Source organism: Oncorhynchus masou, chromosome 9 (assembly GCF_036934945.1).
Source record: "Oncorhynchus masou masou isolate Uvic2021 chromosome 9, UVic_Omas_1.1, whole genome shotgun sequence".
Taxonomy (NCBI): Eukaryota; Metazoa; Chordata; class Actinopteri; order Salmoniformes; family Salmonidae; genus Oncorhynchus; species Oncorhynchus masou.
The window spans coordinates 21,680,669-21,708,466 of NC_088220.1; the positions used below are offsets into that span (position 1 = coordinate 21,680,669).

At 40.5% G+C, this 27,798-nt stretch overlaps 3 protein-coding genes across 4 annotated transcripts; 1 reads left to right on the forward strand and 2 right to left on the reverse strand.

Moving 5' to 3' along the window:
• Positions 1-4,005: 4,005 nt before the first annotated feature.
• On the reverse strand, positions 4,006-11,098 carry LOC135545676 (LON peptidase N-terminal domain and RING finger protein 3-like). Its single transcript, XM_064973459.1, has 10 exons — positions 9,867-11,098; positions 9,128-9,246; positions 8,756-9,019; positions 8,413-8,632; positions 8,200-8,290; positions 7,595-7,831; positions 7,280-7,438; positions 6,784-6,946; positions 6,512-6,661; positions 4,006-6,401 (listed from the first exon to the last, which is right to left on the reverse strand). The coding sequence occupies exons 1-10, from the start codon at positions 10,507-10,509 to the stop codon at positions 6,240-6,242; spliced, it is 2,208 nt and encodes a 735-aa protein (XP_064829531.1). The 5' UTR covers positions 10,510-11,098; the 3' UTR covers positions 4,006-6,239.
• A 680-nt stretch (positions 11,099-11,778) lies between these two features.
• On the reverse strand, positions 11,779-19,103 carry commd5 (COMM domain containing 5). Its single transcript, XM_064973460.1, has 7 exons — positions 18,799-19,103; positions 18,507-18,667; positions 18,349-18,377; positions 17,619-17,669; positions 13,421-13,516; positions 13,080-13,155; positions 11,779-12,397 (listed from the first exon to the last, which is right to left on the reverse strand). Exons 1-7 carry the CDS (start codon positions 18,938-18,940, stop codon positions 12,296-12,298), a joined length of 657 nt encoding a protein of 218 aa, XP_064829532.1. The 5' UTR covers positions 18,941-19,103; the 3' UTR covers positions 11,779-12,295.
• A 3,109-nt stretch (positions 19,104-22,212) lies between these two features.
• Positions 22,213-27,755, forward strand: fam199x (family with sequence similarity 199, X-linked). 2 transcript variants are annotated; one of them, XM_064973463.1, is made up of 7 exons: positions 22,213-22,322; positions 23,707-23,891; positions 24,009-24,228; positions 24,321-24,473; positions 24,557-24,718; positions 24,867-25,127; positions 26,142-26,474. In XM_064973463.1, the coding sequence occupies exons 2-7, from the start codon at positions 23,722-23,724 to the stop codon at positions 26,163-26,165; spliced, it is 990 nt and encodes a 329-aa protein (XP_064829535.1). In that variant the 5' UTR covers positions 22,213-22,322; positions 23,707-23,721; the 3' UTR covers positions 26,166-26,474. The 2 variants fall into 2 exon arrangements, with proteins under 2 accessions (XP_064829535.1, XP_064829534.1); XM_064973462.1 differs by having other exon boundaries at positions 22,214-22,322; positions 26,350-27,755.
• Positions 27,756-27,798: the final 43 nt, after the last annotated feature.

The window sequence follows — 27,798 nt, forward strand, 5'->3', positions numbered from 1 at the left end:
GGAAATAAATTCCACAAATGAACTTTTAACAAGGCACACCTGTTAATTGAAATTCATTCCAGGTGACTACGTCATGAAACTGGTTGAGAGAATGCCAAGGGTGTGCAAAGCTGTCATCAAGGCAAAGGGTGGCTACTTTGAAGAATCTCAAATATAAAATATTTTTGGATTTGTTTAACACTTTTTGGTTACTACATGTTTCCATGTGTGTTATTTCATAGTTTGATCTCTTCACTATTATTCTACAATGTAGAAAATAATACAAATATTTTAAAAAGCCTTGAATGAGTAGGTGTGTCCAACATTTTGACTGGTACTGTATATAAAACTCAAAGCATACCTTGTTGATCCATTAGAACTGCAGTAGCATGGAAACAAAGTCAGAGGGAGCATTAACACTGCCTGTTGCTATTAAGCTATTCCTGCATTGCACAGTACACATTCCACATACTGTACCTGAAAATACCCTTTAGTTTGTAATGACTTAGATGGAACTTAATTTTACATGATATGATTAAGCAGGCACACTATCTTCCTTCCTGTGTACTAGTATTTATAACTAAGTAGCCTACTGTACCCAATTACATGTTATACAACCACACTTGGAACGGCTTGGCTCGCTTGACCTTCTTGGGCTGCGCTGCCATTGCAAACCTCTGTGCCATTTTCTGCTGTGTTACACAAGCACATTACTCACATCCAGGGCTTTATTATGTCTAGTGAATAAGGCACCTACACACCCAGTGGATGGCCCAGGCCAGGTACTGTTATATAAAGGCTGTTCAGCTGCAGCCGTCTAAGTGCAGATATGTCAGCCCAGCCATTTGCTTCTATGGTCAGAGTGTTGAAGGGTTACAAACCTTGTTAAATGCTAGGTATTATTTATTTTTGACAACTTAGTGAATTGAGCTTCACCTCACTAAAGAAGTGTGATTCTACAGTTTTCCTGATGTGTCCATAGTGTCCACTTTTTGACTACTGCACCGCACTGACAGTGACCTGGCTGGAGAGGGGGTATTTGTTACATCATGCACATAAAAGCATGTACAGTGCTGTGAAAAAGTATTGGCCCCCTTCTAATTTTCTCTACTTTAGTATATGTTTGATACTGAATGTTATCAGATCTTCAACCAAAGCCTAATATTAGATAAAGGAAACCTGAGTGAACAGATAACACAACAATGACTTACTTATTTCATAAATAAAGTTATGCAACACCCAATGCCCCTGTGTGTAAAAGTAATTGCCCCCTTCCACTCAATAACTTGTTGTGCCACCTTCCACTCAAAACTTGTTGTGCCACCTTAAGCTGCAATGACTCCAACCAAATGCTTCCTGTAGTTGTTGGTCAGCCTCTCACGTCGCTGTGGAGGAATTTTGGCCCACTCTTCCATGCAGAATTAATTGAGATGTTGTGGCAGAACTTGAAACGAGCAGTTCATACTTAAAACCCCACAAATATCACTGAGTTAAAGCAGTTCTGCATGTAAGAGGGGGCACAAATTCCTCCACAGCGATGTGAGAGACTGATCAACAACTACACATGTTGTATTCGGCGCATGTGACAAATACAGTTTGATTTTATTGTAGCTAAATGTGGAACAACCGGTTATTGAATGTAATGGGGCAATTACTTTTTCACACATGTGAATTGGGTGTTGCATAACTTTGTTAATTAAATAAATAAAATAAGTATATTTTTTGGTTATTTGTAAACTCAAGTTCCCTTTATCTAATATTACATTTTGGTTGAAGATCTGATATGCCAAGACAGAAAAAATCAGACAGGGCAAATACTTTTTCATGGCATTATACTTCCAGATGACAAAAGTGGTTCGGAGAGGGGAGATAACCGAGGCACTGACTCATGCAATCTCTTTTGTGTTCCACAACCTTCCATTTCAGCCCATGGGTTAAGCTCGTGTACATGGGGTGTTTTGTTGGAGGCACAGACCACACATTCCCAAGAGTCAGGAATGTTTCAGTGGCAGAGATGTTTCCTGTGTTTCAGCTCATGTTGATAGCCATCTCAAACGTTGCTTTTGAAAAGCCTTTGCAGTCTAATGGCCCCCTCATCTGGTGTTTAAAGAATATGTATTTATTTAAGTGAATTAGAGTAGACAAGTGTAATGCAAGATAAGACTATGGCCACATAGACACAATGGTTGTGATACAACAGTCTGCCTGCACAAAAATCATTACACAATCATTGGGTGGTGTCTCCACATTGCCTTTGTAAAAATGTTTTTGCGGACAAACTCTCTGTTGTATCACAACTGTTGTCACATGTTGTAAACTAGGATGTGTACTCTTTAGTTTGACTATTACTCATCACAGACAAAGCTTTGAGGGATACAAAGACAAGCCCTGCAATATCCGCTGCAATATGATAACCATTATACAACACTTTGATTAGGCACATTAAAATAGCATGCATTTATTCGCAGCCTCTTAAGGCTGAGGGCAGGCTGTCTGCACAGTACAAGCACAGCCAGCCCAGTGTGACAGCATGCAAGTGTTGGCAGCATTGAAGCGATAGGAGACAGTATCGAAGCCAGAGCCCACCCTCTGTGCCATCCATCCACTGGTAGCATCTCAGAGCTACCAGCCACAGGCAGCAGCATCTCAGGGCTATACATGGAGCACCTAACACTGTATCATATGAGCTTGTGGCACACACAGTCACACACTTCTCACATGGGCACACTCTAGCCCTTTGACACACTGCCCTCTCTCACGCAGTTTCCCACACTGTTTACAATGGACGATCTAGCACTAAGTGTGAGTTCTGTCGTCACATCAGCACACAGACAGGCACTTAACCTCCCAGATGCCTTTTCTGGGTAGGTTAGGTAACCAGTTTTCCCACAATGCACTGCTTTGCCCTACTTATGTCAGTGTGCTACATGTTTTATAAAATTGGGGGAAGGTGTATCCGCCAAGTTCCAATAGCAATCCCTCTAGTGGCCTTATCATTTCAGTTACATAACCTTACTTGGCGTGTAACATAGGACTAGTGTTATGTGGCCAGTCTGGCGAGGGCACACTGATGAGGGATCTGTTGTTTTTTAAATTTTTTTAACCTTTATTTAACTAGGCAAGTCAGTTAAGAACAAATTCTTATTTTCAATGACGGCCTAGGAACAGTGGGTTAACTGCCTGTTCAGGGGCAGAACGACAGATTTGTACCTTGTCAGCTCGGGAGTTTGAACTTGCAACCTTCTGATAACTAGTCCAACACTCTAACCACTAGGCTACCCTGCCGCCCCAAGGTGCATGCTGAGAAAGCGTATCTTTATACTCTCTAGTTCCAGTGGGGCTCTCAGTACAGTTGAATAATGTCTGGCTTAGTCGCTTCACACCTTTGAGATCCCATTTGTCACTCACCAAAGTTTGTTCATGCATTTTTCTGTCCTGAACAAACAAAGCATGACGCCTTATTCAAAATAACAAAGATGGGGGGGGGGGGAAGAGTCCCTTGCCATTTTGGCACGATTCCTGTACCGACTGCTGAAGAATGCCCTCTCAAAGGCAGAACAAGATACCCTGATCCTCTGCAGATGCTAACCCCATTTCAAAGTTTACGTAACGTCTGACTGCCCCGTTATGTAAGCCCTATTAAATATATCCCCATGGCTACTCCCTCCCTCACTCCCACCAGACTGCTAATTACATTGGTGCTACTTGTCCCCTCTTCCTCGGAGTCCATTATCCCTCCCAGTCAGGGAGGTGCGGTTCCGTATGGGTAAGGTCATCTCCTCCAGCAAAAAGGCAGAGCTGCAGAATGTGGGGCAGTGGGGCAAGGGGAGTGGAATAGTGTTTCCTTCCTCCTAAACCGTGACCTACATTCACACTGTTGTGTAAAGTCAATGCAGCCTTACATAAGCTTTCTGTTATGTCCCAACATTCTAGACGTTTCTAACGAGCGATATTGATACTACTTTAGACTAACACCTAACCAAAGGAGAAAAATGTTGAACACGGGACGAGACAAATGAAAGACCATCGGTTTAGCTCTTATGCCACTAATTAAGAGCCTTTTTTATTCAGACGTGTGTTTTCTGTACATTGTATAACATTGCAATGACTACATTTCCATCAAAACAGAAATATCACGTCAGATAAGATGCCTACAACATAACATTGCATTTTTTTTGGAAAGACATACAGTTCGAGGCAATTATACCTGTGTTATACAATCACCCCAAAAAGACTTCATCCGTGGTCACCTCATCTCCATAGAAACAAATGACATGTCCATTTTAATTAGCATGTTCTGTGGTGGAAGAGCTACAGGTCAGTGTGTCAGAGGTAGAAGGCTTCAATCATTAGAGCAAGGTTCAATGTGGAATTCAAAAAGGACAGGAAGATACTACCTTTGAATTTCTATTGTTTTGGCATTTTCTGATGTAAATGAGAAGAATGCATCTTTGCATAGAATTTGGCTTACATGCAACAGCCATATCAAATGTATATACATGCAAATGTGTGATGTTTGAGAGGAAAAATAATCTACTTGAATTGACATGCCCATCAATTAACTTTTATCCTGACATTTTTTAACTCAACCAAGGCTCAATATTGTTGTTGTATCTGAAAGTCCAGCTGAAAATATTCAAATTGTGTTCTTGCGTTGAGATGATTTTCATTTAGTTGGGATAAAATACACAATATAATACCAATATTTGTAACAACAACAATACTCACAATAAACCAGGACTGGAATTGTTTAAATTACTGATTTTCTCCTCAGTAATAGTTTGGAATTTAAGCCAAGTCTTCCTCAGTGGAGCGCTACCTTGAACCCTGAATTCTGCTACATAGTTTGAGCTTTATGGTACTGGCATCATGAAGGAAATCCAACTTAAGGCACTAAATGTTGAAAAAGATTAGAAATCACTGAGTGTTTGATGCTACCGTTTATGAGGCCTGCCAGTGGACAATAACTGGAATGGCAAGATGACAGTTCAAATATCAGAAATAACTATTCCAACTCCTTCATGAGTTTTTAGAATGGTTAGACTACTGCCTGTTTCATCTGACTGTAATGTGTGTTCAGAAAATAATTTCAGAGTGTTTTGAGCTTAGGTCAGGACAACCTAATGCAAAACGTTTTTCTAAAACCAAACTGAGAATAGTGGAAAGTGGTAATAGTGGCAAGGCTGATAAATCCTGCACGCTCTACACGTTGATATTTCCCTCGTCTACAGTTATTTGCATGTTCACATTCATGTCGTAGTCTTTTGTATACAAGCCAGGAATCACGCTGCACAAGTGGTAACCATTATTGCAATCACTCTGAGTTTGTTCGTCACGTGCGTCATCCCTAATTTATGACCATATAATGTTGCAAATAAGAAGAGACAAGGCAGCCCTATATGAATACAATAACTTACACTTGGCCCTTGGAATACAAAACATAATTGTTGTTCATTAACACATTTCCACAAGATTTAACAACAACATAACCATCCTGGTTCAACATTGTCTGTATAAAAAGGTGATCATCATAACATAAAAATAACAATAGAAAACTATTTTTTTTTTAAGTGTCAGACAAAGAATGATGTAACGTCCAACAAAACAATAAAAAGGTTTTCCTTTCTTAAAGGCAAATCCCACGACCCATCTTCGCTCACCATGTGAGTATCACTGCTGCTGCTGCAAAGTAGGTCATATAAACAACAATACACATTCCACCGTAAGTAGGAGATCGCCCCATTCAACTGGAGGTGTATCACACTCATCTCCACCAGAACAGGGAGGAAATCCTGTTATCTGAATGATAGAGTTAAAGCAGCAGCAGAACCTGTTCTGTATCTGCATTTTGTTCACTAACTTTCTACATTTTCAGGGGTTTTGGTTTTGATAATATGTCATTTGTGGTGGTTAACAAACCCTATGGAAATAAAAAAAAAAGTTATGTATGTAATAGTTTAGAGTTTGTCATCCCTCCCAGGCATGTAAACATGTTACATGCACATGCTGTGTTTATAAATAATAAAGAAAAACTAAATCAATCATTATTGTCTTCAAAGCACACTGATTAAAAGATTCAGTCCATAAATATCCTCTTCTAATCCTTGGAAGGAAGAAATAATCAGCATCACATTTTGGTAATCTAATCAAAGCTCACTTGCCAATAACCTATTTACGCAGAAGGCTTTCGTTAACATTTGGTCTTTCTGACAAAACAGACATCCACATGGAGGAGATGGATGGTTGTGTGAGGGTTGGAGTCACCGAGAGGAGCGGTTGCGGGTCATGAAGAGGAGTACTCTGCGGATGCCACTGAGTCTGTCCTTCAGGGAGGTCAGGGCAAGGAAGGGCAGCTGGGCTCGACCCTGCAGAGGAAGGACTGCCAGCAGCCACCAGCACCAGGACGGCCCATTGGGACTGGCCTACAGGGGACAACCAGAAGAATATATCTATAACCTGTTCAATACAAACTGTGTCGTATCAAAATAGAGTGAACACAAATACGATCTGTATCCAGGGTTCACATATTTACCTGTGGTTCAGAGTTTTTCTCCGGCATGGGCCCAAAGTGACCCACGATCCTCTCCATCTGTTCTGCTCTGAGGGAGTTGACCCAGATTAAGGCCTGGTCGTACACTGCATCATGGAGACTCTGCAGCTCCTTCTCTGTCACACCCTCCACCTATACAGAACAAAAACAGCCTTTATTAGCACAGCGAGATACACTAACACACTTTAAACATGTTCAAACAAGTTCAGAGAACATTCACGCAAATGCTTGAGTTTATGTGATTAACAAATGACCTTAATGTCTTCCAGGTATTCAATGTCTGCTGTGTTGTATCCATCTCTCTGGTGGTGCTCAATGACTTTAAACCTTCTTTTCCCGATGGTGTCAACAACGGAGCGGCCATCTGCAAAGAATTCCACGTTTCGGATCTCCAGGAGGCAACCGTAATCTGCAAATCTATGGGGAAGGAAAAAAAGTAGATATGGTAAGCAAATAAGACCAAAAATGTGCTTAAGGCATTCACAGGGGGACCAAACAATAAAATAGGCTATATAAACTATCTGAAGTTGCTTATACAAAATGACATGCAAGACCTGCTCAGTTCTGATAATACCCTAAGGTCCTCAATGGGGACAAACAAGAAAATTAACCCAATGGGGCCAGACAAGAGAGTTGACCCAATGGGGCTTCTGAGTTGTTAACATGAACTGCCAGATGATGCCGATATCCCCTGTCTGACTGAGGAACATGCAACACAATGTCTCTCTGCTTTGTACAGGCTTTACTCACCCTTTGAGGTTATCATCGAGGCACATTCCAAACTGCTTGGTGCCCATCTCCATACACCTGCGGATCATTAGCCGGTAGCAGGGCTCGAAGACGTGAAGAGGGCATGGAACTGTGGGGAAGGCCATGGTGCAAACAAATATAGGCACGTTCTTGTTTAGACTGCAAAAAGAAGAAATCAAAGTAGAGAAAATTATTAGTTTGAGGAAATAATATATCCCAAGTTACAGGTGAAGAAACATAAATGCCATGTTACATGTCTTTGTTACACAGTACTGGATCAATGGGGTAGTGTCTGTATGCTGACGTGATTCTTACTTCGATAAGTCTGCAATCTCCTCCGCGTTGACTTTCTGCCTATCTATGAGCTCGGATGGCAGATACGTGCAGATGAGGTTCTCCACCAAGACAGTCTTGTTGTATTTACTTTCTGACAGATACTCTTTCAGACCCATCTTGCAGAGAGGACACTTGGGATTGTAGTCCAGACATCGCTCGAGGCATTTCAGACAGAAGGTGTGTCCACAAGGAGTGGTGACTGGTTCATAAAAGAGCCTAGGGTATACCATGGAGAGAAAGGATACTCAGAACGTCTCACACTACTCTAGTGTTGATTACTTTCAGGTTATTATTTATAGTGCATTGCATGTCAATTAGAATGTTTGATAATGAAATGTAAGCTATAACGGTGAAAATAAGGCTAGATGTTTACCAATGCATCTTTATTGCTTAATACTATCGGAAAGGAAGATTGATATCTTGTGTTCACTTGTAAAATAATTGACTTGTATCACGCTGAGAAAATAACTTTTAATCCTAGAATATCAGAATCAAAAGCAGAACACTATATTACTATCCTTTTAGCCTTAAGTGGCAAATACTATAATTCAGCTACAAGTATTGTCATGGATGGTAGTACTCACCTCATACACAGAGAACACTCCAGGTCAGTCGGGTCTATGAGGCCAGCAAGCACTGTACTCCAGGAAGTTGCCTGTTCATTCTGGGTCACTTCTGTAAAGGAGAACCATTTGAGTTAGAATGTGAATCTCAACGACTACTTCACTTACAGTAGACATCATGCCAATAAAGCTCCATTGAATCGAAGAGCAGAGACAAGAGGCATTTAAACTTACCATATCTGGAACGCTTGCAGATGTCGCTACTGTCTCCTTGGCTGTCCTCGGACGAGCTACGTTTGAGGAAGACGCTCCTGTTGGTGACGCTGGGATGGCAGACATTCACCTGATTTTCTGTTTTCTTTCCGCTGCATGTCTCAAATGAGCCATCTGTCTTAGATTCACTCATCGTGGGCGACGTCAACTTCTCGTCAGAGGCGATGATATTCTTGTATTCCTGTGAGAAAGGGTGATGATAGGACATTTTAGTAAGTTCATAAGTTCATGAGCTCAACTCCAGGCACTATATGATAGTAATGTATTATATAGAAAAACTCAGAAGATAGATGACTTCTCTTACCTTGTAAGATGTGGTGATGATGCAGCTTGAGGTGTTCAGGGCACCACCTTTAAATCTACTTCTGGAAGATAGTAGACTTGTGCAGTCCAGGATTCTTTTGTGTACTTGATCAGTGACAGGGGCCAGGAGATCACTCAGAATATTTTGCGCCTCTGTTTTTGCCAGTTTACTCTCAGGGTCTAATGCAATGACGACCAGGTACTCTCTTAACGCTTCTTCACATTTCCCCAGAGTGACAAGAGCTTGTGCTTTTCTAATATGTCCCTGGAAGAAAAATAATGTTTAGTAATCAGTACAATCCTACAATTTCTTTGCATTGTGAAGTTCTGATGATAGATCTAAATTAAACATGGCAAAACATCCAACCCTCACCATGGACCAAAGAGGCATGAGCTTGCATGCCATCTCTGCATCATGGAGGGCATCCTGGTAATTCTTCAGACTGGAATTGATCTGTGATCGGTTGCTGTACAGAACATGGTCCCTTGGAGCTGGAAAATAAATACAACATACTGAAAATGATAATCTATTAATTATTCCATCATTCTATCATTGAATGTCACACAAGACCAGTGTTCTTTAGATCACAGTGAAAATGTGGGGATTTTGATTGTTGTTGTTGTTCAACATTTGAAAAAGTATATGTTTAATCAATAATGACAGTGGAACCAATACTCCTGTGTCTACTGTTTAACTTTAATTACCCTTGACCCACATTTATTTTACTGTTTGTTACACGATCACAACAAAATGCCAAGGCTCACATGTCACTCAATGTTTGGTCGCCAAGCCCAGTGTTTCCCAAACAACCCTGGCCTAGCCTACATAACATTTTATTTAACCTTCACACGCCCATGTCTGACAAAAGCACGACTCTCTCCTAATTAAGGGGTTATAGCCTAGTAAAACAGGATACATTGTTATAATTTCCCCATCGAAATCTTACAATGTAGCGCAGTTTACACCACACGCTGCTGATTCAGCTGTCAATTAAACCAGCCCAGGGGAACTGAAAACAGTACCCTACATACTGTTGCAACATTGCATAGGATTCAATTGAATTTAATTCCATTTAGAACATTGATTTAAATGAAAAGGTAAAATACCATACCTATTTGTATTGCTTTGTTGTATTTTTCCAAAGCAGAATCCATTTTCTCTGAATATAGTCCATTCCCCTCACGTCTCAGATGAACAGCAAGTAATTGAACTGGAAACCACTTTGATAACAAGTTACTAAGAACAACATTTACTCTATAATTGTCCACATCATTGAATTTGGTCATGTCATTGCACTCTTTGCAGCAGACAGCCGTTTTTTCTCTGTCCAGGCACTTTTTGCAAAAGCAGTGTCCACAAGGCAAGGTAACAGGCTCGTATAGAAATCTGTAACATATTCTGCAGGTAAATGCATCATATTCAACGCAATAAGAGTTCGTCTCCTGCCTGTTGCTTTGACTGTGAGTCCCATCATTTCTTTTAATACTGTTAGAGAGATATTTAATAAGATTCTCCAGATGGACTGGTCGGAGTCTCTCGATTTCAGCCGCTTTTCGGTAGATTTCGAAAGCTTCGTTCAATTTGCCAGCAAATGCCAGGGCATCGGCTCGTTTCACCAACAGATCTTGCTGCTTACCAGGGTCACGGAGGAGCAGCATTTGACATTCGTATATGTCTGCTGCGAGCCCGAAGTTTTTAGATTTAAACGCTTCTACCGCAAGAAGCAGCATACAATCTGTACTATCCGTTCCCATGATGACTGCTGTTGTGTAGTATTCTCGCGAAATTAATATTTCCTTTTTGGAAGTAACAGGTCGTTCTCTATTTATCTCATTTTCTGAGGTCTTCGCCCCTGTTCAGCTCACTACTCAGACGATATGATAGCACACCATAAATAATATTCTCACTTTTTTTTATTATAAATAAATAAATAAAAGTTACATAAACTGTCATGTGACCACAGCCAGCTGTTTGTATTGGACAGGTTTCTAACGCGGTTGCCTAATAACAATTCAGTTGTAACAGAGCGTCTGGACTGAGGATAGAAGTCGGTCAATGTGCTGAAATGGGTCTAATGCGTAATACTTGTATAGATGTACGTAGGCTGATGGCATTCCATCACTGGTCTCTTGGACAGTAGAGCATATGGCGCTGCAGGCTGCCTAGTGGTTAGAGCGTTGGACCAGTAACCGAAAGGTTGCTAGATCTAATCCACCGATTGGACATGGTAAAAATCTGTCGTTCTGCCCCTGAACAAGGCAGTTAACCCACGAAAACCCTCTAAAATAGGATTCTGAGAACCCTTTTTGGTTCCACATAGAACCACCTCAAGGGTGATATTTGGAAGCAGATGTTCTACCCAAAAGGGTTTTATCTGGAACCTTATTTTCAGAGGGTTCTCCTACAGGGACAAAAGGTTCACATAGCACTCAGAGTATGTTGCAGTAGGCTATATAAAGTGATATAATAGATAGTCTATTATAATTACAAATTCTTAAGCTTGTTTTAATGTTTTTATTTTATTTTAACTGTGTTATTTTACCAGGTTGACTGAGAACACTTTCTCATTTACAGCAACGACCTGGGGAATGGTTAGAGGGGAGAGGAGGGGAATGAATGAGCCAATTGTAAACTGGGGATTATTAGGTGACCGTGATGGTTTGAGGGCCAGATTTGGAATTTAGCCAGGACACCAGGGTTAAGCCCCCACTCTTACGATAAGTGCCATGGGATCTTTAATGACCTCAGAGAGTCAGGACACCCGTTTAACGTCCCAACCAAAAGACGGCACCCGACACAGGGTAGTGTCCCCAATCAAACCATTTTGATATTTTTTTAGACCTGAGGAAAGAGTGCCTCCTACTGGCCCTCCAACACCACTTCCAGCAGTACCTGGTCTCCCATCCAGGGACTGACCAGGACCAACCCTGCTTAGCTTCAGAAGCAAGCCAGCAGTGGCATGCCGGGTGGTATGCTGCCGGCATTAATGTGTCACATTAATAGGCACTGTGCTAGAGGCAGTATTACATGGAAAATGTGTTTTTATTCATTCATTCATTCAAGGACTAAAGACTGTTAGTGGGTTACATTGTTACCCAAATTCCTCCACACAGGTAGGTCTCTGAGCTTGCAAATGAACTCAATCCCATTTTCAGACAGCCAGGGACAGGTCAACCTTTTACAGTGACTGAAAGTGGGCCATCGGTGTAACCCAGTCAGTCTAGACCTGGATGAGGTTTAGCCTTCATCCTGTGGCTGACCCATAACTTTCCCCCATGTCACCTTAGCAATTCTAGGTCAACTTTACTTTGTAATTTAAATAAACACATGGTTATAAACACAAACAATACATTTACTGTTAACACCATTAAAGTCAAGTGCTAATAAAAATATCTGATATTTAAAACACAACACCCATTTTAGTACAATTGATAATATTTAATATCTACAGTATGACATGTCAAAATTATATAAATCCTTTTTATGGCAAAAACCTTGCCTGATGAAACCATCTTCTAATAACCTTACTGACATGCACGGTTAATCTTGAATCTTCAAAACGCTTCTCTTCTCCAGATCGTTCATCTCTTTAAGAATAAGCGCAACGTTGTATCGGAGTTCTTGGAACTTGGAAACAGGCACCTAGAGAGAAAAAACCCAGACATATATATACAAAATAAAATAAAAAGAAGGTAGACTGGTAGAATGACGTTGCCATGAGCAGCATGCCGTGTTCTCTTCCCTCATTTACAACGTGGTAGCCACGGAACCAAAACAGCGGAGAAGTTGAGCCTCGTGCTTCAACGTCAACATCCTTAGTTGTTGCGGGAAATTGACCCACTATGCTGTTTTCTTTCTGCATCTAGGTCATATTGCTGAGTCTACCTTTAAAATTACCCAATTGTATTGAAGGAAATAACACTATTGTTAACACTATGAATGCTGATATCAAGCTCTGTCATACAAATGGACTATGGAATAAATGCAATGTCTGATTACTTGTTTGAACACAGTACAATATTTATGTTTGAGGGAAGTGTTGGACATGCCAGACAGTTCCCATAATCCTTCACCATAAGATGTTGATAGTCTAAAACAGATGTAGCCCATATACTAGTCTATGTTGTACACAGTTGTATAAAGCAGGGACACACTGTTACATAGTAACCTACTTGCAACTGTGATAATCCACCATATTTACAGGCTGAGTAATTACACACATCTTTACATGCATTAGACAAACTTATATCAACCCTCACCCTAGTAAGCCAGTGAGGAGACGTGCATATGAAAGCCATAACCAGCAAGTTGTTTGTGTTTTTACCTCAAAGCGATGGGCCTTTCCATCTGAAAGCTTCATCTGCATTAAAATGGAGGGCTGCAAGGCACGAGCTAGGGAGCTTCCAAGAATAATAACAATGTGATGCATGTATTATTAAATCAGAGCCTTCTAAGCAATACCGTTTGCTTTTTAAATTCTCACTATACAATGACATGTGATAACTATTTATCACACCATTTATTGTACTACTATATAACGATAACACTGCATGCATTTCATGCACATTTCTAGTTCTCACAATATTTTCTCAGTTTAATTCTCTGTTCAATTTCTCCATCAAAAAGTTGACCCTCCTATGTGATAGTGAACAAAGTATAGTGTACCTTGTTGATATGGCCACATCCACTCTCCATCTAAAATCCTTCAGGGAGGGTAATCGAGGCCCCTGCTGTGTAGCCACTGCCTCCAGTGCTGTTCGTCTGAAACCCCCCCCAGAGAAAGCAAGGGACAGTGAGCTGATCCACAATCACAGAGTGAGCACCACAGGGGTCTCTGTGCACAATAAACCCACCACTTAAGTGCTGGAAACCTGGATTTTAGTTTAAGATAAACCTTTTCATTAACTTTGTCATTTCGTGCATTCGGAAATTAAACAGACCCCTTGATTTTTTCCAAACTGTTACATTACAGCCTTATTAAAACATTGATTTGATTGTCCCCCCCAGCAATCTATACCCAGTGGTGGAAAAAGTACCCAATAGTAGTCATACTTGAGTAAAAGTAAAGTTCCCTCTTAAGGATCTGCCCCCCCCCCTTTTTTCCTCTCTCCAAAAATGACATACCCAAATCTAACTGCCTGTAGCTCAGGACCTGAAGCAAGGATATGCATATTCTTGATACCATTTGAAAATAAACACTTTGAAGTAAGTGGAAATGTTAAATTAAAATGTAGGAGAACACCACATTAGATCTGGTGAAAGATAACATAAAAAAAACACTTTTGTTGTTGTACCATCATCTTTGAAATGCAAGAGAAATGCCATAATGTATTACGCCAGCCCGAGCGAATTTATTTTGGCCACTAGATGGGAGCAGTGCATGTGCAAAGTTTTAGATCGATCCAATGAACCATTGCATTTCTGTTTAAAATGTTGTAACAAGACAAATGTGCCCAATTGGTTTATTAATACATTTCCAAGTTCACAACTGTGCGCTCTCCTCAAACAATTGCATGGTATTCTTTCACTGTAATAGCTACTATAAATTGGACAGTGCAGTTAGATTAAATCTTTCTGCCAATATCAGATATGTCTATGTCCTGGGAAATGTTCTTGTAACATACAACCTCAAGCTAATCACATTAGCCTACATTAGCTCAACCCTCCCACGGAGGTCCCACTGATCCGGTATTAATAGAAAATTACTCAAGTAAAAGTTACCCACTAAAATACAACTTGAGTAAAAGTCTAAAAGTATTTGGTTTTAAATATACTTTTGTCTCAAATGTAATTGCTAAAAAAAATAAAAAAAATACATATATTATAGAATTTACAAATTAAGCATTTGTGTTTAGTGAGACCACCAGACCAGAGGCAGTAGGGATGGCCAGGGATGTTCTCTTAATAAGTGTGAGAATTTGACCATTTTCCTGTCTTGCTAAGCATTTTTTTTAAGTACTTTTGAGTCTTAGGGAGAATGTAAGGAGTAAAATTTACATTGTTTTCTTTAGGAATTTAGTGAAGTAAAAGTAGTCAAAAATATAAATAGTATAGTAAAAGTACCTATACCCCAAAAAAACAATTTAAGTAGTACTTTCAAGTATTTTTACCTAAGTACTTTCAACCACTGACAATACCACATAGTGACAAAGCAAAAACAAGTTTAGGCATTTTTACAAATGTATAAAAATTAAAAAAAAAAAAAAAAAAACACCAAACTTAAATATTACATTTATATAAGTCTTAAAAGACCCTTTACTCAGTATTTTGTTAAAGCATTTTAGGCAGCTATAACAGTAGAGTCTTCTTGGGTATGACAACAAGATTGTATTTGGGGAGTTTCTCCCATTCTTCTCTGCAGATCCTTTCAAGCTCTGTCTGGTTGGATGGGGAGGGTCGCTGCACAGCTATTGTCAGGTCTCTCCAGTGATGTTCGATCGGGTTCAAGTCCCGGCTCTGGCTGGACCACTGCACTTTACTCCGTTCATCTTCCCACGATCCTGACTAGTCTCTCAGTCCTTGCCTCTGAAAAACAGCATGATGCTGCCACCGCAGTGCTTCACTGTAGAGATGGTGCCTGCTTTCTTCCAGATGTGACACTTGGCCTTCAAGACAAAAAGTTCAATTTTGGTTTCATCAGACCAGAGAATATTGTTTCTCATGATCTGAGTCTATGTGCCTTTTGGAAAACTCCAAGCGGGCTGCCATGTGACTTTTACTGAGGAGTAGCTTCCGACTGGCCACTCTACCATAAAAGGCCTGATTGGTGGAGTGCTGCAGAGATGGTTGACCTTCTGTAAGTTTCTCCCATCTCCACAGAGGAACTCTGGAGCTCTGTCAGAGGGACCATCGGGTTCTTGGTCACCTCCCTGAACAAGGCCCTTCTCCCACAATTGCTCAGTATGGCCGGGTGGCCAGCTCTAGGGAGTTCCAAACGTGGTTCCAAACGTCTTCCATTTAAGAATGATGGAGGCCACCGTGTTCTTCAGAACCTCCAATGCTGCAGAAATGTTTTGGTACCCATCCCCAGATCTCTGCTTCGACACGATCTGCATCGGACCGCTACGGACAATTCCTTCGACCTCGGAGCTTGGTTTTTGCTCTGACATGCACTGTCAACTGAGGGACCTTATATAGACAGGTGTCTGCCTTTCCAAATCATGTCCAATCAATTTAAATAAAAGGTGGACTCCAATTAAGTTGTGGTAACATTTCAAGGATGACCAATGGAAACATGATGCACCTGAGCTTAACTTCAAGTCTCATAGCAAAGGGTCTGAAAATGTACAGTACCAGTCAAAAGTTGACACACCTACTCATTCAAGGGTTTTTCTTTATTTGACTATTTTCCACATTGTAAGATAGTTTTGATGTCTTTACTATGAAATATAAATAATATGTAGTAACCAAAAAAAAGTTATTCAAAGTAGCGTCGCCTTGATTACAGCTTTGCACACTCTTGGAATTCTCTCAACCAGCTTCATGAGGAATACTTTACCAACAATCTTGAAGGAGTTCCCACATATGCTGATCACTTGTTGGCTGCTTTTCCTTCACTCTGCAGTCTAACTCATCCCAAACCATCTCAATTGGGTTGAGGTCAGGTGATTGTGGATGCCAGGTCATCTGAGGCAGCACTCCATCACTCTCATCTTGGTAAAATAGCCCTTACACAGTCTGGAGGTGTGTTTTGGGTCATTGTCCTGTTCAAAAACAAAATTATAGTCTCACTAAGCGCAAACCAGATGGGATGGCATTTCGCTGCTGAATGATGTGGTAGCCATGCTGGTTAACTGTGCCTTGAATTCAAAATAAATCACAAACAGTGTCACAAGCAAAACAGCCCCACACCTCCATGTCCATTGCTCGTGCTTCTTGGCCCAAGCAAGTGTCTTCTTATTATTGTCCTTTCGTAGTGGTTTCTTTGCAGCAATTCAACCATGAAGGCCTGATTCACAGTCTCCTCTGAACAGTTGATGTTGAGATGTCTGTTACTTGAACTCTGTGAAGCATTTATTTGGGCTACAGTCTGAGGTGCAGTTAATTCTAATGAACTTATTCTCTGCAGCAGAGGTAACTCTGCGTCTTCCTTTCCTGTGGCGGTCCTCATGAGAGCCAGTTTCATCATAGTGCTTTATGGTTTTTGTGACTGCACTTGACGAAACTTTCATAGTTCTTGAAATGTTCCAGATTGACTGACCTTCACGTCTTAAAGTAACGGACTGCCGTATATTTTTGGTTATTTGAGCTGTTCTTGACATATTGGGCTATCTTCTGTATATCACCCCTACCTTGTCACAACACAGCTGATTGGCTCAAACACATTAAGGAAAGAAATTCCACAAATTAACGTAAGGCACACCTGTTAATTGAAATGCATTCCAGGTGACTACCTCATGAAGCTGGTTAACAGAATGCCAAGAGTGTGCAAAGGCATCAAGGCAAAGAGTGGCTACTTTGAAGAATCTCAAATATAAAATATATTTTGATTTGCTTAACACTTTCTTGGTTACTACATGATTCCATGTGTTATTTCATAGTTTTAATGTCTTCACTATTATTTTACAATGTAGAAAATAGTACAAATAAAGAAACCCTGGAATGAATAGGTGTCCAAACTTTTGACTGGTACTGTATGTAAATAAGCAAAAATGTCCATAAACCTGTTTTCGCATTGTCATTATGGGTTATTGTGTTTAGATTGAGGTGCAAAATGTTTTACTTTATACATTGTAGAATAAGGCTGTAACGTAACTAAATGTGGAAAAGGGGAAGGGGTCTGAATACTTACCGAATGCATTGTATAACAACAAAATGAATTGTGGAAATATAGGCTAATGTTAATCCATAACAGTCAACATACCGATTGCCAAACACCACACTTGCAAAGTCTGTGATGAATTCCTCAGGTATCCTACAATGAAAGAATGGAATGTCAGCTGAAAACAATTCAAAACATTTCCAGATAATATTTTGACGGCACAGTATGAATCATTTCTTTGAATAATGTAGACTGCCAAGTGTAGAGTCAGTGTTTCATATTACGATAAATGCAACAAAAAAAACAAACCTTTGGGGTTAATTTAAACAATGATATTTTGTAATAATGTCTATTCTCATATACCGCCAGCTCCTTCTGTGATAAACAAATTATGGGGATCTTGGATTGCCTATTGCAGGGTTCCCCAACTGGTGGCCTGTGGGACAAATTTGGCCCGCATGTGGTTTTATCTGTTATCTGAGCAAATAATAGACTGTAAAAACACCAGGAAATCAGCTTCAAGTGATTTTAATTTAGGAAGTCTGTTTCCAAGTACTCCCACACATAATAGTGACATAATTGATCATATACAAATACAAGCAGGGTTTGAAATTATTATGTTTTGGGCAAATCTATTTGGGCTTCACATGGACAATTTGCAGTCTACAAATTATTTGTAATTAGGCCCCCGACCATCCTTGGCTGAATCTAGTTGATGATCTCTGGCCTATTGTAAGCAGTTGTTCAATTCCTTGATACAGGCAAGATAAACTGATGCTTCACAGCTTTGAGATGTGATGAGGTGATGAAGGTGACACATGGAAGAAGCTACCTTAGTTCCCTTAGATCTTCTTTGAAGACCTAAAAAAAATATTTTATTGTAGATGTTATGTAGGAGTCATGAAATCAGACGTCATCTAGAAATCCAATCTGACCATGGTCTATGAGAGTATGGTTTCAATACAACATAAACAATAACCAGTTCTTTACCTCTTGTTTTAAAGATGATGTGGGGATACGTAATGCCTCTTTTAGGAGTCTGTACATTCCAGCCACAACATAACTCAACCGTTCTTCAGAGAGGGCAGCATTTTCCGCGATAGCCTTCATTGCTTCTCTGCAGTCCTTGCCCTCAATAGCACTCACCACCGCTAGGAATACACACAAGAAAAGTGATGTCAAAATGGTTTGCGCGTGTGTGTGTGAACAAACGAACGGAAGAGAAATTAAAACAAATTAATTGAACACTATACCAAAGTTAATGGCATGCAATTTAACAAACCTTTCAGTATTTTTCTAAACATTTCTTGGTCTAAATCCTTCAGCTGTTTAGCCATGATTTCGATTTCTGATGGTATCCTTCCTCCCAAAAAACTTGAGTCTTTGGATGCACCAACCGCGACTTTGGCATGGCTTGACGACATTATACTTCATATATAGCTAAACTTCTTGAACAAACCTAAATGAGCGTAACCTCTTTTCAAATGATGATGTTTGAGTTGACTAGCTTGTCGGTTTATTTATTCCAGAAGATTTCTGTAATGGTAGATCACATGACATGCCTTCTTCTAATGGCGGTCTGCAAACAACCGTGCCTCTGCCGCCACCTACTGTAGTGGAGGGTGTGGTCAAGCATAGTTTACAGGCTAGAATAAAAGAAAACAAACAAACATACAAATAATCATGTACTACTAAGTAAATAAAAAAGTAAACAAAAAACAAACCCTCCTGTATCTCCATAATCCCTTCCAACCTTCCCCAACCGAGATGCATCCATCTGCAACCCTGCAGCATAGCCTCTGACTAATATTAGCCTGTCACTAAACCCAATACTATTTATCGCCATCTACTGGTCGTGGTTAATCCCTTACACAAACTGTACATGTGAACTCCTCCTTTTCATTCCTAGATTACTTTCCTTCTTTCCTCTCTCCCTTTCCCTTTCTCCTTTCCTAATTTCCTTTCCTCCTTTCTTAGCTTCCCTTGGCAGCAGGTAACCTAGCATTACAGCATTGGGCCAGCTGGTTCGAATACCCAAAGTGAGCAAGGCATTTAACCCTAATTTGCTACTATGGCTGACACTGTAAAAAAACACATTTGCCTGCACATATCTGGTGTATGTGACAATAAAACATATTTAAAAAAAAATCCTTCCTGACTTCCTTTCCTAGCTTCCTTTCCTTCCCCCCGTTATATTCCCTCGATACCTGCACTCCTTTCCTAGCTCCCTTTATTTTCCTCCTGTCTAGCTTCCTTTCCTCTTCCCCTAACTCGCTTGATTTTCCTCCTTTCCTAGTTAGGAAAAAGGGAAAGAAATGGAGATAGGGAAGGAGGAGAGGAAAGGGAGGTGGGGAAAGAAAGGAAGCTTGGCAAGGATGAAAGGAAGCTAGGAAAATATGAATAGAAATTAAGCTAGGAAAGGAAAGGGAGAGAGGAAAGGAATCTACAAAATAAAAGGAGTTCACGTGTATGTGGTAGGGGTTAAACATGGTCAGTAGATGGCGATAGTAATAAAAAAAATATATATTTTTTTATTTTACCTTTATTTAATTAGGCAAGTCAGTTAAGAACAAATTCGTATTTTCAATGACGGCCTAGGAACTGTGGGTTAACTGCCTGTTCAGGGGCAAAATAATACAAATATTGGTCACGTTCACATATTTAAATCGGACCAAATCAAATTGTATTTATCACATACACTTGTTAATTAGCAGATGTTATTGCAGGTGAAGCGAAATGCTTATTGGTTTTAGTGACAGGCGGGTTGTAGTAACAGGCTAGCTCTGTTTTATTTATTTTTACAGAAAGTAGTTTGAATTAGTTTTTATTTTATTTTGTAGTTTGTTCCGTTTTTTGGGAATCATGTTTCCAGCCTGCACAGTGGGTGGCGGGATGCATATTAAATTCTGCGATCGCCAATATACTGCTGCTGCTGCGGGGCTGCAGCTGGATACTGTTGAGTACCACAGAATCATAATACCAATTAAAACCAGTAAATGGTTCCAATTGTTTTTCGACCATTCATTTTTCTATAGGGGATTTTAGAATGACTTCATATAAGGTCAGTGCTCCATGTAGGCTTACCCTGGTGTGACGTTTTGATAACTACCCAAATCTCTCTCAGACAATGTCAATTTGATCAATATATTCACCTGTAATCATCCCTCCTCCTCAAATTAAATGCTAATTAGCAGCTAATGTGGCTATCATACAGAACTACACATCCTTTCACTAGCTTTGAAGTAATCGCTCAATGTGCAGGGTGGGAAAAAAACAAATTTCTCCATGCAAACTCTCCTTGACAAGTAACAAGTAACCTAGCAAGTAGAAATTATAGCCTTTTTAGTTTCTCGTGTAAATAATTGATGTTGTGTTTTTCTCGTGTGTATTCTTGTTTAGCATTTTGAAAATTACCTATCTAGCTACTTTATTTTTATAATTATCATTATTTTAATAATTTTATTTCACCTTTATTTAACCAGGTAGCCTAGTTGAGAACAAGTTCTCATTTACAATTGTGACCTGGCCAAGATAAAGCAAAGCAGTTCGACACAAACAACAACACAGAGTTACACATGGAGTAAAACAAACATACAGTCAATAATACAGTAGAAAAATAAGTATATGCAATGTGAGCAAATGAGGTGAGATAAGGGAGGTAAAGGCAAAAAAGGCAATGGTGGTGAAGTAAATACAATATAGCTAGTAAAAAAAATGTGTATGAACTACGTGGAATATTTGTGAACCATTGGCTTCCCTGAAAACAGGTACTGACAGGAGGCGTAACGAGAATGCTGCTGATTGGAATAAAACCTCAAGGTAAGAACTGATTTGTGTTAAACTATTTACAAGATATGCAGTGCTAACTCTAGGAGAATGTGGTCCTTGAAAACTCCTCTAGTCCAGCAATATGAGTCTGCCAGAGGTCACCACTTTGGATGGGAATGGTGATGGAGGCTTTGGAGGCCCACACAACGAAGAAGCAAGTGTCCCTTCCAGTGATGTGGAGCTGCCCATGGACCTGGTGCCAGTAAGGATAGTCTTCAGAGACTGTAAGACCCTCCCTCCTGGATATAGAAATCCTTCGACTTCACTGCCTTTTAGCAATTTAAAAAACTTTTCTAACCTTTATTTAACTAGGCAAGTCAGTTAAGAACAAATTCTTATTTTCAATGACGGTCTAGGAACAGTGGGTTAACTGCCTTGTATTAGTCAAAGGGGTCCAACTCAGTCTGTAAGTATGGATCAGGGGTCCGAACAAACTAGGAGGTGGGCAGAGCCAAGCACGAGCTAGCGAGAGCCTATTGGCGCGTTCTAGCATTCAATTACATATTTCCGTTAGGACACGCCTACTCTGAAGTGCGCAATAACGCAATTAGCCTTTGCACTCCCTAAACAACGTATTTTGGCAAAGGGTAAAGTCTACAAAACTTAGTCCACTATGTCCGTAGTAGTTTTATAGTTTGGATAACAGAAAGTTGTATTGAGATGAAATGTTGCATCGATGAAAACATTTTCAGACTGTCGGCCAAAATCCATCTAATTTCATCTTCTCCCACTGCCGACCTCTTTGCTTCCTCTGGAAACGCCAAGTGGATGCTCCAGATTTATACGTTCGGCGAAATAGAACAATGAAACAGATATCTGTCCTTCTAGTCTCTTCCATGACATGCCATCTACTTCCTATTTTCACTTGCAAGGGGGCGCAGTCGTTTTCAAAGCGTTGAATTGACGTGCGTGATTGCGGAGTTGCGTAGTGTTTGCAAATGGAGGAGGAAATAACTGTTTTTCTCTGAACAACTGCAGGTTTGTTGTTTGGTCAACTTCTTTCGACCAGGCAAGGTCTTCCGTGGCAAATGATGTTGGGCATATTATTAGCGAGTTGATTATTATCTCGAACAGGCCAGCTAATGTTAACTCTCTGCCTTTTCGATTTCGCGGAGGATTTAGCTAGCGAGGCCTCGATGTTTCCCTTCAAAATTATGTACTTTTGTCCCAAAATAACTAGCTAGCTAGATCATTAGCATGTAACATGTTAACATTTGAAATTGACAAGTTATCCATCTACTTGTTAGTTAACTGACTCGAACTAACTCGGAAGCTTGCTGGGGACGCTAGCTAACTAGGTAGTTAGCCGTTGTTAGCAATGTTTTGTTAACAGACCGCTAGTCGCTACGCTGCCAGTTAATTTGTCTTGCCAGCCAATCTTAGATACACTATGTACAAAATAATGTGCTTACCGCTTCAAATGAGTGGATTCGGAAATTTCAGCCACACCCGTTGCTGACAGGTGTATAAAGTCGAGCACACAGCCATGCAATCTCTATAGACAAACATTGTCAGTAAAATTGTCTTACTGAAAAGCTCAGTGACTTTAAACGTGACACCTTTCCAACAAGTCAGTTTGTCAAATTGCTGCCCAGTCAACTGTAAGTGTTGTTAGTGTGAAATGGCAACGTCTAGGAGCAACAACGGCTCATCAGAGAAGTGGTAGGTCACACAAGCTCACAGAACGGGATCGCTGAAGCTTGTAGTGAGTAAAAATCGCCTGTTGCAACAGTCACAATAGCTGTTAATTGAAATGGGTTTCCATTCCAAATGGGTTTCCATGGCTGAGCATCAGCACACAAGGCTAAGATCACCATGAGCAATGCCAGGTGTCGGCTGGAGTGGTGTAAACTCACCGCTAATGGACTCTGGAGCAGTGGAAATGTGTTCTCTGGAATGATGAATTACGCTTCACTATCTGGCAGTCCGACGGATCTGGGTTTGGTCGAATGCCAGTAGAACGCTACCTGCCTTTGTGGAGGAGGAATGATGAGTCTTGGGCTGTTTTTCATGCTTTGGGCTTGGCCAAAGATTAAGATTCCTTTGAAGGGAATCTTAATGCTACAGCATACTACAGCTTGGGGAATCAAGTCTCCACAGCAATGCTCCAACATCTAGTGGAAAGTTTTCCCAGAAGAGTGGAGGCTGTTATCACAACAAAGAGGGGACCCACTCCATATTAAGGCCCATGATTTTGTAATGAGATGTTTGATGAGCAGGTGTCCACATAGTTTTGGACATGTAGAGTAGGCTAATCTGCTTAATTATCCAAGTGGAAAGAGCCTTGTTTAACAGTTCCCTGGCTAGCTAGCTACCTATAAAACATTTTCTAATTACACTTATTTCCCACTGTTTTTCTCAGGTGGAGAAAACAAAAATGTCTGAGGCTCTTTATGAAAAGTTCCTCTCTCCAGAGGAGCCCTTTCCACGGCTGCTGTCTCAGCGAGGGAACATTAGTGAGACGGGCACATTGGATGTCAGTGACTTTGGCTGTCAGTTATCCTCTTGTCACCGGACAGACCAACTGCGCCGCTTACATAGTAACAGGTAAGGCTGATGGCTAGCTACCTGTTTTTGACATGCATTCCACTTTTTAATGCAAGACGGTAGTGGAACAGGCTAAACTAACCACAACAAAATGTTGCTTTTGTTGACTGTTTTCAGATGGAACCTGACGTCTTGTGGAACCAGTGTGGCCAGCTCTGAATGCAGTGAGGAGCTGTTCTCCTCCGTCTCTGTGGGAGACCAGGAGGACTGCTACTCCCTTTTGGATGACCAGGAGTTCACCTCCTTTGACCTGTTCCCGGAGGGCAGCGTCTGCAGCGACGTGTCTTCCTCTATCAGCACTTACTGGGACTGGTCAGACAGCGAATTTGAGTGGCAGGTATGTGCCCCCCAATGTGATAACTTGACAAAAATATTTATGTTATGTTGGTAGTTGTTCCATTTGGGTTAATGTTTTTTGTTTATCCACAGTTGCCTGGAAGTGACATAACCAGTGGAAGTGATGTACTCTCTGACATCATACCCAGTGTTCCGAGCTCCCCGTGCCTCTCCTCCAAGAGAAAGACCAAACCACATAGAAATCTGGATGAGCTCCCTTGGAGTGCTATGACCAATGATGAACAGGTATGGAGACCAGCTCTCAAATTCACAATGCCAGAATTGTAAAGCAGTGGTTGCAGATGTTATAGGCTTTGTCTCTCTGTCAGGTGGAATATATTGAATATCTAAGCAGAAAGGTCAGCACAGAGATGGGGCTACGAGAGCAGTTGGACATCATCAAGATCATTGACCCGTGTGCACAGATATCCCCCACAGACAGCGAGTTCATCATTGAGCTCAACTGCCTGACGGATGAGAAACTGAAACAGGTGAGTGAATAGCACATATGGTACACACTTTTTAAAAAATGTAAAAAATATTGGATTGTGACACTGTGCAGTGTATTCACATCTAAAGAAATAGTACAACTTTTCAGATGTAAGTTGAACCTGAAGCATTGACTTTCCTATCCTCCAGGTGAGGAACTACATCCGGGAGCACAGTCCGCGGCAGCGCCCCAGCAGCACCCGAGACAGCTGGAAGAGGAGTGGCCACAGCAGTGCTAGCACTAGTGGGGTGAGCAGCAGTAATGCTAGCTTGGTCAGCAGTGCCAGCAGCTCCACTGGATCCACAGGCTCCACCGGCAACTCCACGTCCAACTGCAGCACAGCTAACATCAGCCGTGCCCACAGCGACGGGAACCTGTCCAGTGCAGCTGAACGTATCCGGGACTCCAAGGTAAGGCAGGGACTTCACTCTGACTGTTGAAGTTCACTATGGCTTTTGAATAGCTCCTCAAGTTTTCCATACCTACAGATTAAACAGCAACTGAAATTGCAATTTGACTGAAATCAACAACATACAGTGCCTTGAAGGATGATCTTTGGAAACACGATGCACCTGAGCTTTAAATAAAAACAGACAGAAGTAGGTATCCTCCCTAGAAAAATGGACCAATGATTTGGACATCTCCCTCGATAGGGAAGCTCAGAGGAGAGGAAAGTATCTACCAGCGCCAACAGCATCTTGCGTAATTAAAAAACACATTTTATCTAGTATTACGCAGTGTTGTGTTTTGCTAGCTTAATCTCCCTCGAATAGGTTTTAAATAAAGAGATAAAGATTATTTACATGAAGTTATCTTCTTTCCTTCTTCCTGTAATTTATTGCCTGGTTGAGTTGTTAGCTTAAAAATGCTAAAAACTATGCTAGCATACTAGCTACTAACCCACGGATGGGAGGCATAGACAAGTGGAAAAATAAACCAACACTGAAATGGAGGATGTTGACAAGGCAGAGAGAGACCTGCATTTTGAAAAAACGCAAAGAACGAACGTTCACTTGGGAGGCTACAGTGAGGTTCAAAAGTATTTGGACAGTTTGTTTTAGCTCTGTACACCAGCACTTTGGCTTTGAAATGATACAATGACTGAGGTTACATTAATGTAGAAGTGTTTAGAAGCATATTCTGAAAAGATCCTCAGATTAAAGCTGACACCGTTTACACTTTAACCTCATAGTCATTTAAAATCCAAGGTGCTAGAGTACAAAGCCAAAACAAACATGTCACTGTCCAAATACTTTGGGACATCAATGTATGTATTCCTCCTTGCATTATTATTGCAATCACTTCCATGTGGCATCAATGTGGTGCGCGTTACTCTACATGAGTTATTCAAATGGGTTTCTATTTGATATGTACACACTCCTACAGTTTTGCACAGTGATAACAGGGAAATATTCTCTATGTAGGTGACCTACTGTAGGATGAAGTGACCAGATATAATGGAAAATGGATCTCCTGCCTCAAGTAAAAAACATTACCCTACATTTGAGTCATGGAACCTGTAGCCTGAGCCTTTGTTTTGCACTGCTTGGTGTGCTGTCTGTTCTCTTGTGTGTGTGCTTGGTGTGCCACTGCCACACATTGCTTATCTTCTTGTCCTATTTGTGTTGGAAGAAACGCTCTAAGCAGAGGAAACTGCAGCAGAAAGCCCTGCGTAAGAGACAGCTGAAGGAACAGAGACAGGCCCGCAAGGAGAGGCTGAGTGGCCTGTTCCTCAATGAAGAGGTGCTGTCACTCAAAGTCACCGAGGAGGAGGACCATGGGGAAGATGTGTTGGACGTCTTCATGTGACAAGAATGAATGAGTCAGTGTTCCCTCTAAGCCTCACAATAACGTCCTCCGCTAACATCACAGCTGGTCCCACATCCTAGAGCCCCATTCACATTGAAGCAAAGCTGCCCTATTGGGACCGTTCTGGAGTTCTAGTTTATATCCTTAGAATTGGACACCTGCACATAATTATTATTTTTAAATGAAGCACCTTGTTTTGAAGAATCTAGTTCTCTTTTTTTTTTTTATATAAAGTTTTGTCTTAATCTATAAACATTGGTAGTATGATCCTGCTGAGGCAAAGCACAGCACTAATATTGAATGAGTATTCAATTAAAACTACCAAATGTATCATAAGATGAGGTTAACTTCCTACTTCTGTGGTTCATTTAATGTTGATGGCATAGATGGAACACTGAGTCACTTCATGGGAAGTGATAACTCAATGCCAACAGAGATAAGTGCTTAAAAACTGCTTCTTTTTTTAAATATTTTTTTTTATAAATGCGGTTAATCATAAAGGACAGTTTTTGCATCAAGTCTTCCCTTTAAGTTAAAATATGAAGGCTGACACATTCATAAATGCAACATGGTAACACAGTATTCACCGCTAACAAATCTTTAGTTTTTTTCTTGTGGTTTGTGCATGGGGGCCAGGGTTGAGCATGACATGTAAAATAATGCAGATATCCATTGCATTGCACACAGGAGATATTTTTATGTTGCCAAATTGTCTTTGAATGGGAAGGTTTTTCATGATGTCTTGGCTTACTCTCCTTGGCTACTGATCCTATCCTGTCGAACTCATTACTCTTTCCACTTCAACAGTTAACACTAACTGCTGTACATTAGAACATGTATTTACCTTAAAGAAGCTTTACTTCGCTTGTCTTTTTCCTGTATAAAGTTACGCATTTAAGTCATTCTGAAAACAATATAATAGATCAACTAGATATTGTGAGTAGATCTTTATTTTGAATGAAGCGATGAATTGCCATAAAACAACTATTTCTGTGTATATTGTACCATTCATTCTGGGGAGGAAAGTTCAACGGACCAAGATGGGATGTTTTTGTTGGTTCTTTTTTGGAAGTCCAATTATAAATTGTATATACCACAACCATGAATTACTGACCTGACTGCGGTGTTGGCAATATAGTGTTGCAGAACAGACACAAACCAGAACTGTTTCTGTTATGTACTCAATAGTAATGTAACGCATAATGAGAAATAAATTGATATCGACGCATCATATTTTCCTTGATGTTTCTTTTAATTTTCATTAGAGAGAAA